The sequence below is a fragment of the Hetaerina americana genome, unplaced genomic scaffold (assembly GCF_022747635.1).
Source record: "Hetaerina americana unplaced genomic scaffold, ioHetAmer1.1.p SCAF_4, whole genome shotgun sequence".
Taxonomy (NCBI): domain Eukaryota; kingdom Metazoa; phylum Arthropoda; class Insecta; order Odonata; family Calopterygidae; genus Hetaerina; species Hetaerina americana.
Genome location: NW_027286985.1, coordinates 34480822 through 34494612, shown reverse-complemented (window position 1 = coordinate 34494612; position 13791 = coordinate 34480822). Strand labels below are relative to the sequence as shown.

Genomic DNA, 13791 nt, shown 5'->3' with positions numbered 1-13791 from the left:
TATAAATTTTGTGTTGGTTGCAACTTACTCATAAGGTAAAATAAAAATAGCTTTAACTTCATTCAGTGTGTAGGATAAATGATTGAAAATCCATTAATTATTAAATTATTAATGTTGGTATGCATTACTATAAAACTGTGAATCTCTATATGATGGCAATATTTCTTGATGACGTCGTCTGCCATTCATTACGGATTTGATTTGGAGTTTTATGTGGAGAATCATCAGACACAAACGCTCAAAACACAGGTAGTTTTATTCATATGTATGTATTGGGTAGCTTTTAAACTGTGGTTATTTTCAAATGCTGAAAAGAATTTTTAATGAATAAAAATGAAAACATGAATCACTCAAAAGATTATCCTGTACAAAAAATGGGTATAGTCAACTCTAAAGCTCAGCCACTTAAACTGCCTCAATGGAGTAGAACTGATATCCTTTGAGCTTCTTTTGAGCTATCCTTTGAGGTAATAATTTTTTCAAGAAAATCTTCATCTTCCAGGATGCAGTCCAAAATTTCTTGCAAAATTTCCACTCCCACCCTGTTACAATGATGTGGACGGTTCTGACTGAAAGGCCTGTCTCCTCACTGACAAGGGAGATGGTTAAATGCCTGTCAAAGTCCAAAACTTTGTTCACCTTGGCTACCTGAGCATCGGTTTGAGCGGTCATCAGGCATCTGCTCGTGCGATGCTTGTCTTCAACGAGCTCTCGGCCTTCCTTAAACATTTTGTGCCTCTCAAAAACTCTTGTGCGGCTTAAAGCATCATCCCTATAAGCCTGTTTAATGAGTTCAAGGGTCTCCGATGCGGATTACCCGAGTTTAATGCAAAACTTACAGCATAGCGTTGCTCGATGGTGCACTCAATGCTGGAGCGATGAGCCAATCGATATGTTTAGGTCCTCAGCAACTTCTCTAACGGTGATTCGACGATTGGCCAATACTAATTTCTTCATTTTATCAATGTTTTTGTTTGTTGTTAACGTGCTTGGGTGTTAGGCACGCTCTTAATCATTCACATCTTCTCGGCCCTCTGAGAACATTTTGTACCACCGATAATCATTGCTTCGGTCCATCGTAGCTTCTCCGTATGCCACAGTCAACATTTGGAATGCATCAGCGCACTTAATTTTGATTTTCCCACAAAATTTGATAGACTTTTTGATCCATTTTTTTGAGCTGGCAAAAATCAAAGACAAGCCAAAACACGTTCAAGCAAAACAGCTGTCAACAATTGATTGAACATTCAAAATGGCCAAACTTTTCAGCATAAGTGAGACATAAGTACCCACATAATGCCAAAAAAAATCAAAAATCAATTATACCTAACCCACACAAATTCCAAATTTGCTAAACTTAGACCTAGTAACCTGAATATGACTTCTTTAAATAAGCACGGGTGCAGGTATCTGCTTCGTTGAAACATTAATATTTTCATGGTAAAAATGTCGCTTCCCAGTTTCTTGTTCTAATATAATTATTTTTACTAAGATGGCATGGATAGTAAAAATTTTCTATAGATTAGACCATGTAATATTTTTGAAGGAAACATAATCACAGAAAATATATTCGAGCATTCTGAGATGGATTGGAATAATCCTTGAGATCCTACTGTTTCAGGTAAACTGTTTTCGGTTTTCAAAGTTAGCACAAGGCACTGCTTTACTTTATAATGATTTCTATGAAAGCATACCCTCTTTGATCACACTTTTGAGCTCTCTGCATACCATTTATATGAATGTGTTTTTTTTTTAAGTTGGCTACCTGCATCCTTTTAATGTGTATGTTTATGCCTCCAATTGAATTAATTATATCACAGAGAAAGTTTAAGTAGCCTTCTATGCAGACCAGAAAAATAAAAGCGATGTGAAATTTGCTGCTTAAAAAACGTTTTCATACCCTTATGTGGAATTATATTTGTTTTTAAATGGATATGATATTAAAGTTCACCATTATTTTTAACTTTTTTGTATAACCATGATTCTGGCATGTAACGTTCATATCTTTTCTGTTTGTAGATACTTTCATAGAAAAGATTTTTAGATTTCTCATTGCCTCTATTTACAAAAGTAGGAGCTATTCTGCTCTACACACTCTAAATGCATGGATATTTTTGAAATATCAGATTTATTTGGAATATAACCTTTCAATGACCCACGTTTGAATTTTGGGCAACTGCTAATCTGCTAGCGAAAAATACATTTGAATTGTGGGCAACTGCTAATCTGCTAATGAAAAATGCATTGGATTCAATATTTTAAGGGCAAATATCGTTTGAAAAACATTCATTAGTCTTATCTTCATTATCACATCCATCATTTGTAACCCATCTTTTTTAAGTTTGCTTTTTTATATATTTAGTTGATTTTGATGTTGATTGATAGGCTTAATGGAATTATAATATTTTTACAAGCAAAACAAATATTTATGTTTGAAAATACTCATAATATAATGACAGAGAAAATAATGGCATAATATATATTTAATTTTCATTTAAATCTCACTTAACCGTCATTAGCTTTGTTCCCTGAATTGTATCATGTAATTTGAATTTAGTACTTTTTTAATGAAACACTGGAAGGAAATTCGAGCTCATTCTCTTAAGTTTAAAGATACTTATTTAAATATGTTATACTCGATAGGAACCTCTGGCTGAGAAATATATCTACTTTTGCAAAAGTGTTAACCTTGTTTGAAGTGAAAGTCTTCTGTGTATATTCTGAATTCCAATTGTCAATTAAAGGCATGATCTTAGAAATTGAATGTGAAAATATATGCATAGTATATTTGATGTTGTTGCAGACATTCAATATATTACTGATTGATTGTAACTGTCCTACTTTTTAATGCTCTGGTAATAATTAATTAGTTGTATGGTTTCAACTCCATTCAACAATACAAACCCTTCTATGAACTTTAAAATTGAGTTATACAAACAGATTTTGCCAAATGAATGGAAAGGACAATGCCTAATAATATCCACCTTATTATATGTAGTCTATCTTAAATTATGTAATTGTGGTGCAATTGTTTCTTTTGGTTTTAAAACTCAGTTTTTTAATTTATTTTATTTTTTTACTTTGATATTATACAGTAAATGTAATAGGTGCTTTAGGAATGTAATATCAAAGCAAATTTGTGGTTTATCCATTTGCACCTTATGGAGGACCAAGTAAATTGCCATCAATTGTCAGTAATTGAAATATGATGGCTTGTTTCAACTTGGTTGAATGAATTGATGCTAGTTGCGTAAACATGCACCTTCTGAACACTTGATTGAAAGTTTATTTTTTATTTATCAATTGAATTTTATTTTTACCTGGCATCACCACCACCACCTCCACAATCATCATATGTAGACACATCATCTCATGGAGCAAACCTTATTGCCAACTTAGTTTCGCGCCCACTTCTGGCCACAGCTTCAAGTCCCATGGACAGCAAGCGAAGGGCAGAGAGCTGGAAGAAGAATCGAAGGGCCCTTGCGTACAGCACTGTGGGCACACCAGACTACATTGCTCCCGAAGTGTTCCTTCAAACCGGATACGGACCAGCTTGTGATTGGTGGAGCCTTGGTGTAATTATGTATGAAATGCTTATTGGTAAGTGTTAGAAAAACTGATGACTCTTGTTACCCTGATTCCCTGATTCTATTTGGATTTTTATGCTCAGTGTATCAAAAATGGTCATGCTGTAAATTCGACTAGATCAATTTAGACTTCTGAATGTATTCTCGGAAAGTTAAAAACAAATGAAAAAAAATAAAATTTATCATTTTCATCTGGTGTTGTTCAGGTACAAGTTAAAAACAAATGAAAAAAAAAATAAAATTTATTGTTTTCATCTGGTGTTGTACATGTACGAATCAGGAAAGGAGGCACAAATTTTTGTAATTTTCTGGAAATTCATGTGATTGCATTATATGACCCTTTTTTTGTGCTTTCAGGGTACCCACCATTTTGCAGTGAGAACCCACAGGATACATATCGGAAAGTTATGAACTGGAGGGAGACTTTGACATTTCCACCTGAGGTGCCGATTTCTGAAGAAGCTAAGGATACTATATTAAGGTAATGTTAGATAAACTGTTACTCTTTAGGTGCCATAATAGTGGAAAGTCAATTTAAACTAGTTCAATGTGTTGCGGACTCTTGTCATGACGAATTCTTGTCATTTATGTGTCATTTTAAACTTTTAACTAACGTAATTTTCATGTTTGGTGGTAATTTTTCATTCAGCTTCCGTTATTTATTAAGAACAGTCATAAATTAATTTTTGATATCGTTAAGTAACTTTGATAATATAAGCCATATAACTGTATTTAAATCCCAGACCGTTTTTATGTGATGGTGCACAACTTCAATTTCAATAGCTTGAAACTTATTTATCCTCCCTCTTCATTTTGGAGGTAACATTTCTTTCATCTCCTCCTCGGGTACCCCAACTTCTTGCCTCAATATTTCTTGAGTATTTATCCACAAGGACCTAGCTGATCTATCGGTGAGGAACCTTATATCTATCACCACGCCTGTGAGATCCTCTCCTGGCTAATGGAATGCCCTCTCAGCTTTGCTGCTTCAATGTAAACAATTTTTATGGGAAGTATGAGGGGGCCAATAATGAATGGTCCATAGTCCTTTTAGGGCTCTGGTCAGCTCCTTATCATGATGCCTTGAGCAGCTCATTTCCTTTAGTCTCCATGAATTGTGATTTAGTGTTAGGTTTGTCTTGCGAGAGGGTTTTCTCAATCTGTATTTTTCTAAACATTTTTGAGAATATTCCATGTAATAGCATCACATAGGTAAGAGAGTGCTTTGTGCAAGGAAGAAATTTTGTTAGATCAGTGCGCTGATGACTTGTCAGATCTACAATTAGAGTATGACGAAGAGAGCAACAAGAGCAGAGGTAATTCCAATATTATAGTGAAGGTCAGAAATAGAAAATCCACTCCTCTCTTGATAAGTGAAAGTGACTCTGATCAAAGTGCTCATGAAGACAATACTTCATCGGGAATCTCTACTACGACCATCAGGTCAAAGAGGGGGCTCCCAGCCAAATTTAAGAGTGAGGTAAAAACAATGAATAAGGCACAGTGCACATTTCCTCGTAAAGGTGAAGTGCTTCTGTTGATTTGGAAAGACAAAAGTTAGGCGAGGATGATTAGTACAATTCACAGCACTAGGATGGGTAATACACAGCGGAAAGATAGGAGCACAGGACTGCCAATCAAAAAACCTATCTGCATTTTGAAGTACAATAAGGTGTAGGTGTAGACAGGGCAGACATGTATTTATCGTATTATACAATCATGGGAAAAACAATGAAATTGTCAAAGAAAGAATTGCTGTAGCATATTAATTGTGCTCTTTTTAATGGTTTTAGAGTTAATAAAACACTAAATGAATCAAATAGCATTCGATTCAAAGGCTTTTTTTCTGCTCCAGACTGTCAAAGAGTGGGAAAAGAGTAGAGGAGAGCCAGATGATCCTATTTGGAGGATGGCAGCGATGATAAGCCGATGCAGGGTGTTCCTTCAAGGGATCACCCACATCGTTATGTTCAAATTCACACACAATGCTTGTTCAAAAATTACGCTTTAAAAATCTGCTGGAATGAAGGGTTAGAATCCATTGAAATAACACAGTTAACAACTTGTTAACCAATAAGACAAAAGATACACCATATTTCCTGACCCATAAGATGCACTGGCACACAAAAGCACAACACCCTGGCACATAAGACACACCCTGATTTTTCAGGTCAGAATTTACAAAAAAATTTTGGATGAGACAATTGGATCAAATTATTTTGATGTTAACACTAAAATCAAGGAAAATTGAATGATTATATTAAAAATAGGCAGCTACACATTACAATGTTTATTAATTGCGGAATCCCAGAAATTTGTCATTACTGGGCCAAAAGGCCTCTAAGTTTCCGTGTTGTAGGCTTAATTCACGAATTATTGTTTAAATGCCGTATTGTTTGACAAATTTCTCTCTTAAGATCCTTTGAGGTTATTATTTTAACTTTTTATGCAATGCTTAGTTTCTGTTATTAGTTAGATATTACAGAAATTTTTATTAAAAGAAACCATTTTCTATACCTTCACGACTCTCTCATACTACTTAAGGTTGAATACCTGTAGACTCTTTGAGTTTATCAGAGGAGATACAATGTATGTATTATTAGCAGAGGTACAACATCCCCTTTTAGTCCAACACATATTAATTTTTGCTGCAGCATCACATGTGAGGTGAAACTAAATGCTTCGTTGTATAAATTTATGATTTATTGAGGAATTTTTTTAGGAAGTACTTCCAACAAAATATTAAAACTTTGTTGCTACCCATTGACTCAAACAGTGATATTATTGACAATTGTAATAAAGACAACTATTGTCTTTGCCTGATCTGGGAAAAAAATGTAATAGTATATCAAATCAGCTTGTACTTAAAGGTCTAAATTATACCCAAGTATAGCCCTAGGCTGATATGGAGTTAATATAGTGCGCCTTATTGGCCGGGAAGTATGGTAAGTACTATTATTTTAGCTCACAGTTTTTTAGGTCATTATTATTTTTAATGCCCAAGAAATTTCTTGAATGAAAACTGTTTTCTTCATTAAATATTATTTATGTGTAAATGTGTGTATAAATAGTATTGCACAATGTATTATATATGAAATGGTGCCTTTGTATAAATAATCAAATTATGACATTAAGTTATACTTAGACAATACGAAAAAAATTGTTAAAGTGAGTGATGTTTGTTTTTTGTGCGCGCTGCACAATTACAGCTAGAAATAAAAAAATATCACAAATGTTCAAAATTTATTCAGTTAAAATGAAGATCTTGTGATCTTTTTAAATTAACTTGCCTGGAGACCTTGGATACTAGGTAAACAAAAGGAAAGGGACAATCTAATACAGTTAGCGTGAATTTCTTGAGTTTTTTATTATTACTATCTCTCCATTCATTAACTATGTGGTATGCTGATCATGGGAATTTAACGATTCATTTCCTTGGTGTAATTTAGGTTTTGCTGTGAGGCAGAACGTAGGCTTGGTTCGCAGCGTGGTGCGGAAGAGTTAAAACCGGTTCCATTCCTGCGGGGAGTTGACTGGGAACACATACGAGAGAGGCCTGCTGCCATTCCAGTTGAAGTTCGGTCAATTGATGATACATCTAACTTTGATGACTTCCCTGATGTCAAGCTTGAAATTCGTAAGTTTTTCTAACCCTTTATTAACCTGGGGAATAATTGCCATCTGTTTCCAAGTATAGCCCTTTTCATGTATTTTTATTTGCCAATTGCAAGATTGCTAATAAGCATCAGGCTTAACAGGTTGAGTGTTTACTTTGGTTTCCACTAATATGCGATTTTCCCTGGCTGTCGTGATCACTGGTGTCTTCTGAGTATCGTCTCCTCATACTCTGAATGACTGCTACCTCTGCTTTGTAATATTCCTGCCATGATTACTACGGCCCATGGGTTCACACACTACTTTTGGTTGTACACATTTTCCATTTCCCCGTGGTGGACAATGGTGTCCACAAAATGCTTCTTGTCAATGATTCAACACTGCTGCATTTACGCATTTCTTACTTGTGATGTATGACCTAAGGGTGAATATACTAATCTTCCCAAGCCATATTCTTAAATTTGTATATGTAAATACATGGTGCAGCAACATAACTTCCTTTTTTAGAGGGGTTTTGTTTTATAAAAAAGGAAGTTATGTTGATGCACCCTGTAAAATATTAAGTACAGAATCCGTTACAAATAATCTCAAAAAGAGCTGGTCTAATATTTTTTTTGATAATTAACTAAACTGCAAAGAGAGATACAAAGAGAACAAGAGAGAATGTAAAGAGACGAAAAGTAATCAACCTATAAAAAATATAAATTTCAACATTTATGTTAACTTGCAAAACTGACCACAAAAATTAAAGTAAGCATACTAATTTAATGAAATGGAAGCAAGAGAAAAGAATTGAGTTGAATGCATGACCTGGGACATGAAGTTATTGCCCTAACCAATTGTCTACTTGGTGCCTAACATTGAAGAATTAAGGTCAGATCAACAAGCCTAAGTTCTACCGAAATAGCCTTAGGTGGCTTTGGAATGGTGTATTGTGGAAATTGTCAGGCACATATTACACATAAACTCGATGGTTTCAGGCTTCACTTTGTGGAAATCCCTTCTAATAAATCGAAAGAGAGATGGTACTTTTTTCCACACTTTATTTTTAAGTCGACTGGTTTCGTCGCATAGGCGACATCTTCAGGTACATAGATTCAGTGAGTTCCAAGGCAACACAGGCAACTGGCACCATTAGAATAAGCATGAGCAGTGAGTCTATGCTCATTCAGGGATCTCTACCTCTATGTGACTGCACTATAAATGTCAACTCGAGAACTAAAACATATCTCCTAATAATTTAAGAAAACTAGATTATAGAAACAGCTGACCCTCGGTGATAATGTGTGATGTTTGACAGAAATATTTATTAATGTAGACTTGGTTGGGTTAATGAGTGTATTTCAGTTCTTAAATAATATCTTTTTGCCATTATATTAAATCATAACTGTGACAAGGAATTACTGGTGATATTAATATGCAGCCTTGTCAGGGGTAAAAGGTTTAAGTTATTCTTAAGTTGATGGGTTAAATAATAATTTGTATGGCTTCAGCCAGCAGTGTCAATTCATTGCCAGATCATTTAGGGGGTTACCCCTAAAAGAAGGAATATGTTCACCATAGAGGAGATGAGTGTCTATAGGCTAGGCTCATAAAAGTGGCATAAAACTCTCTCTCTTGATTGGATCTAAGGGGCTGTAAAATTTAATTGCTTTTGAGTAAAATGTAGTGAAAATATTCCATGTTAAAACTTAATGATTGAAACTTGTATATTCTAGTTATCATAATGTGTGGTTATAATTATAGATTGCCAGGGTTTTGTGACAACAACATTCATTAGCTGCTGTTTAAAGCCATGACACAAAGGGCTCCTGTTAAAATAAGTAGTTTCCCTTGTTTGCATATTCAAAATTATCCTTAATCCAAGGACAGGTACTGCAATAATATTTTTTGTCAAACGTGGAAATGTAATTAGATTTGCAGAATTGAAGAGAAATTCTTATTCAATGAGCGATGAAAATTATTCCTTGGAAACTATTAATATTATCTATGTTCATGCATTTAAAATGACAGAAGTTACTACTAGTATGTCACAATCCTATTCTAAATTCTATTACTGAGACAATTTGTTCAATTGGAAAAAAATTATGTAAAAATATAAATATAGAGCATATGCAACGAATTACAAAGGGGAACAACCGTGAGCATTTCGTGGCATTCATTCTATAATTCTCGTGCCATGATAAATTAAATACATAGATTTGTTTGAAACACAGACAAATTTTCATGAAAATCAGTTGACATAAGTTGATAAACAAACAAGTGGTGACAGCATTTGGCAGTATATATGATTTAGCCAATTATCTCCACGTCTGTCTGGATGGGTGACAAAAGTTGACACTCTATTGGGAAAATGGTTGACAAATGACATTCGAGCATAGGAAAACTTTACATAGTTAATGAGGTTGCTTTGGAAGTAATAATTTCTGCTTGGTGACTTTAGACATTAATCTTTGAATTGTTGTCCAGATAGCCTGTTCAGCCAGTAGACCCAAGGGCTTGTTTTTCCCTCGTACCACTTGCACCTAGAATGCCAATGAAGCAAAAATGTAACAAATTATCAAAACAGTCCACTTAAATACTTAGCCGTGACAATTTCATTGGCAGTGTTCTAGTACTGTCCTGTCTCACGAGGCTTTGTGTAAGTCTTGCTTGCTCTGTCCTACTTAATAGTGAAATGGAAGATTAATAAGATCCATCTTGCATAAAATATTCTTTTTGAAATGGGGAAGTGCTGGAAGGAGGGGTGATAGAGGAAAGAGGGGGTGGGATGGAGAAAGTAGATTGGAGAAAGTAATGTAGTGAAGTGCCATCAGTTTGTCTCTTTTCATGCCAGAATTTAGTGGTTACTGTTGCCCAAGTACTAGTAAATCGCCTGTGATGAGCTTTTATTATTTGTAAATATACTACTTTCCTTCGGAAAATTTCTTTCAATTATTTCAAATTTTCTTGAGCTCGTGTATATATCATGTTCTTTCCTTGCCTGATAAACTAAATGTTATACCTGGGAATATTCTAATCCAGTCACATAAATTAAGTTATCACATTTTAATGTAATAGTTTAAATGCCATTTTTACACTCTTCTTTTATTGTTCCAATGAACTTAATTGATTTATTAAGTAAATATTACAATAATTAAGTCTTAATAAGGTGCTTATCTTCATAATCTAATTATAAAATTGTCCTATCTTGAACAGGGATTCACAATTTAAAGGGTTTCCGTTTTTATGCAAGTTAATTGGTTAACCTGACATGAATTATGAGGGTGGATCAGAAAGTAAGTTTAAAATAACCCTGTAATGCCATTAATGGTCCTGCAGACTTACTTTGTCATTCACCTACATGTGTGTCAAATTATTAAACCTGCATGTGACTTTGCTTGTCTTTGTGAAAATAGGTAACCCTTTGTTTGCTGCCAATGGGTAGAGGTGGTGTGTTGTAGAAGTGCTCTTCTAATATATGTTCTCTTGACAATATTCTATAGCTGCAGCTCCTATGACAGATGGTGAGGTTATCTACAAGGACTGGGTTTTTATCAACTACACTTTCAAGCGCTTTGAAGGACTCACACAGCGAGGAACACCCACGAAGAAGTGAGATGAGGACAAGATGTGATTGACTGGAAAAGTGTGTTTACAAGAATGGCTACTGCAAGATTGAAGAGTAAACAGAAGATGGAATTGGTGGTGCTCCATCAATGTCTACTGAGGCTTATGGGAAAGAATTATCAATTCTTTTTTTATTAAGTGGGGAACTCTAGTGTCTGTGTAGAGAGTTATTGTTGAATTTAGCAGCAAAGGAGAGGAGGAGCATGCGAGGTGAAAGCAACATGTGCAATTTAACGTTTTGGTGGTTGGTTGTAAATTGTGAGGGGAGTTGTGTCCAAAGTAGGGATTAAATTTGGAGTAGATTAAAACAGCTTTAGTGGAGGATTTGGCCTGAAACAAGGTTTGAAAAAAAGGTGGTAAGCTGTTCGATGTGGTGCAGCTGGGTGTGACAGAACAGTGTAGATAGTTCAGCAATAGATTTGGTTAAAGCTTTGCCCGTATTTTGCGTTTGATTTGTAAACCTATAAATGAGCCCTCTGCATCTGGTGCTTCATGTCTTTCTCTCTCTCTCTCTATCATAATAGCACTGTGCTTCTTTGCTCCCCATTCTTATCAGCCATGCATAAAAGTGATGAGTGACTTCACAAAGGAAGGTTTAAGACAATACAGTAGATGAGGGGAAAGGCATAAAAAAAGGGTTTTTTAACTGATGAATGTAATGAATAATGAAGAGTTTTGTTTCCCTACCGTTTGTTTCTTTATTTTTTTACTGTGTTTTTTGTTTATTTTAATTTTATTTATTGTAGTATTTTATTGGGACTGTTGAAGTTTCATCAGAAATTACAAGTTTTGTTTTGATAAAATGGGGTTAGTTATCATAGAAGAAAGCATTCAGTAATGGATGTTAATGTTCATTTCTTTGTTGCCATAATTTTTGTCACTAAATTGGTTGTAAGAAGTGTGAAGAGATTTTTTTGTGAACCCTGAATGTAAAAGATGAAAAAATGATTGGTTCATCAAAAATTTGTGTTAATTTTATTTGTGGAAAATGGGGAGGTGAGTTTAAATTTGGGTGATTTCAAAGGTATGCAGATTGAAATCAGGTGATGTTGATTTCAGTCATGTTGATGGCCAAGTACATAATTTCAATGAGCATGAAAGGGGAGCCCTCATGCATTGGGTCAAAACAGCCTGAGGAGCAAGTAAATTCAGTAATGTCCTTCAATGGTAGTACAATTTCTCTTTGCATGAGCAAAACAAGAAAAAGCTTTGGTAATGAAATTGAATGACATTCTCTGTTAGATGCTTGTCAGATGCACATAGGTGAATTATTACAATGCACTGGAAATGGTTGATTCCTATTAAGGGTAGAATTTCAAATTCACATTAAGTCTGCAAAAGTGTTGACAAATGTGAATGTTGACAATAATTCTTAATTCAACATAAATGCTTCTGCTGCTTATCTGAATGCTAGATGGAAGTATTTTTCTAGGAAAATGTCATGTCTTATTAGGGTGTTTTATGATAAATACTGGTCACTTTTTCAAGTTGGAGAATAATTGTGGAGATTGCTTGCATTACTCTAAACAATAATGATAAGACACATGATGAGACTGGGATTGTTTGGTTAGAACTGTGTTCCATTTGCAACAGAAATTATCACAAAGTATAGTGGGTTCATATTGTGTGTAAGTTTAACATTTTTAGTATTTATCTTACAAGGTATAGTTTGACTTAAACTCTTTCCCTTTAAAAAACTGATGCAGTGATCTGATGCAATATCTGGAATCACCTGATAGGGCATGGTAGTTTCCTGGTAAAATGAACTGGCCTAGCATGGAAATAACATTTTAATTTGTTTGTTGCTCTAAAGTTTAAGGCCAACATTCATGACGAGATCAATCTTTTGATTGTTTACTTGACAATATAGCCTCCTATTTATTTAGAACCAAAAATACTAAAGGTATTTAAACAAGAATGAATGACTCTAGTTTTGTTTAGATGCTCCAGTTATATTTTTAATATTATATTTTTGGTATATTTACTTGGAAGTAATATTAAGTAAAAAGTGCTTATTTCTGGTATTTGGCATTGATTCAAAGGGAATAAAATGAAAGTTTTAAATAGGAAACTATGCATGGTAGTAGGTGGTATATATTATTTAATGATGTTAAAAATGAATGTGAAGAGATTATTCCTGTGTTGATTATAGTTTTGAATGAAGTGAAAAGGCAATTCTAATTGCTGTATTTGGTTATAGAACCTAGATGTTAGAAAATTTTCTCCTGAACAAAAATTGTTAACTGGGATAAAACACAAGTTAGGAGCAATCAAAGACTTACTACAATTAAAGGTGTTGATACATTTTCGTTTACCTTGAAGTGAAGAATTTTCAGTGTTATTATCATGTATGGACAAAAAAAAAAGATTATGTACCGATTTATTATATTTGGAATCAATACCATCTATTTGTTGCATTGTTTCAGTAACTGTGGATTTTGTTGAACAGTTTCTTCAAATTATGTTCTTTTGTAAAACAAAGGGGCATATTATTTTCTAACAAAATATTAATTGATTTTTTCAAGAAAAAGTAAACATTTCTGTCTACAAAATCTAAATGGAAACAATGTATTTTTACTGTAAAATACACATTTGCATCTTCTGAAAAATTTGTTTCCAAGTTGTATTCTATTAATATAATTTCAATAAGGTGATTCAGAATTAATACCAATATTAATAATATATTTTACTTATGCCATAAAGTTGTTGAAGTTAAAATCCATGTTTTACTCTCCTGGTTAAACTATACATAAAGATGAAACCAGACTAGAGAAAAATCATCAAACAGATTGGGTTAAAGTTAAATGGAATTTATTTAATTATGATATACTCTCATCATTTGATTATTTAACATTTAAAACAACAACAAAAATCAAATTCTCTGACTATAGGTAACCAAATATCAACCCACGTTTTATAGCACTACACAAGAGGCAAATAAATGCACCAATTTCGATTGTGTATGCATTGTAAAACT

The 13791-nt window shown here is 33.9% G+C and overlaps 1 protein-coding gene across 6 annotated transcripts in view; it reads left to right on the top strand.

Moving 5' to 3' along the window:
- The window catches only part of trc (Serine/threonine-protein kinase tricornered), a 37863-nt gene extending 24374 nt beyond the window's left edge, over positions 1-13489 (top strand). For 5 of the 6 annotated variants that reach the window (XM_071589707.1, XM_071589702.1, XM_071589706.1 and 2 more), the window contains 4 exons: positions 3361-3603; positions 3948-4071; positions 7040-7227; positions 10691-13488. In XM_071589707.1, the coding sequence (XP_071445808.1) occupies positions 3361-3603; positions 3948-4071; positions 7040-7227; positions 10691-10803 (668 nt within the window). In that variant the 3' untranslated portion in view covers positions 10804-13488. Of the gene's footprint in view, positions 1-3360; positions 3604-3947; positions 4072-7039; positions 7228-10690 lie in introns of all 6 variants that reach the window. The other variant, XM_071589705.1, reaches the window with a different exon arrangement.
- The last annotated feature ends 302 nt before the right edge of the window (positions 13490-13791 follow it).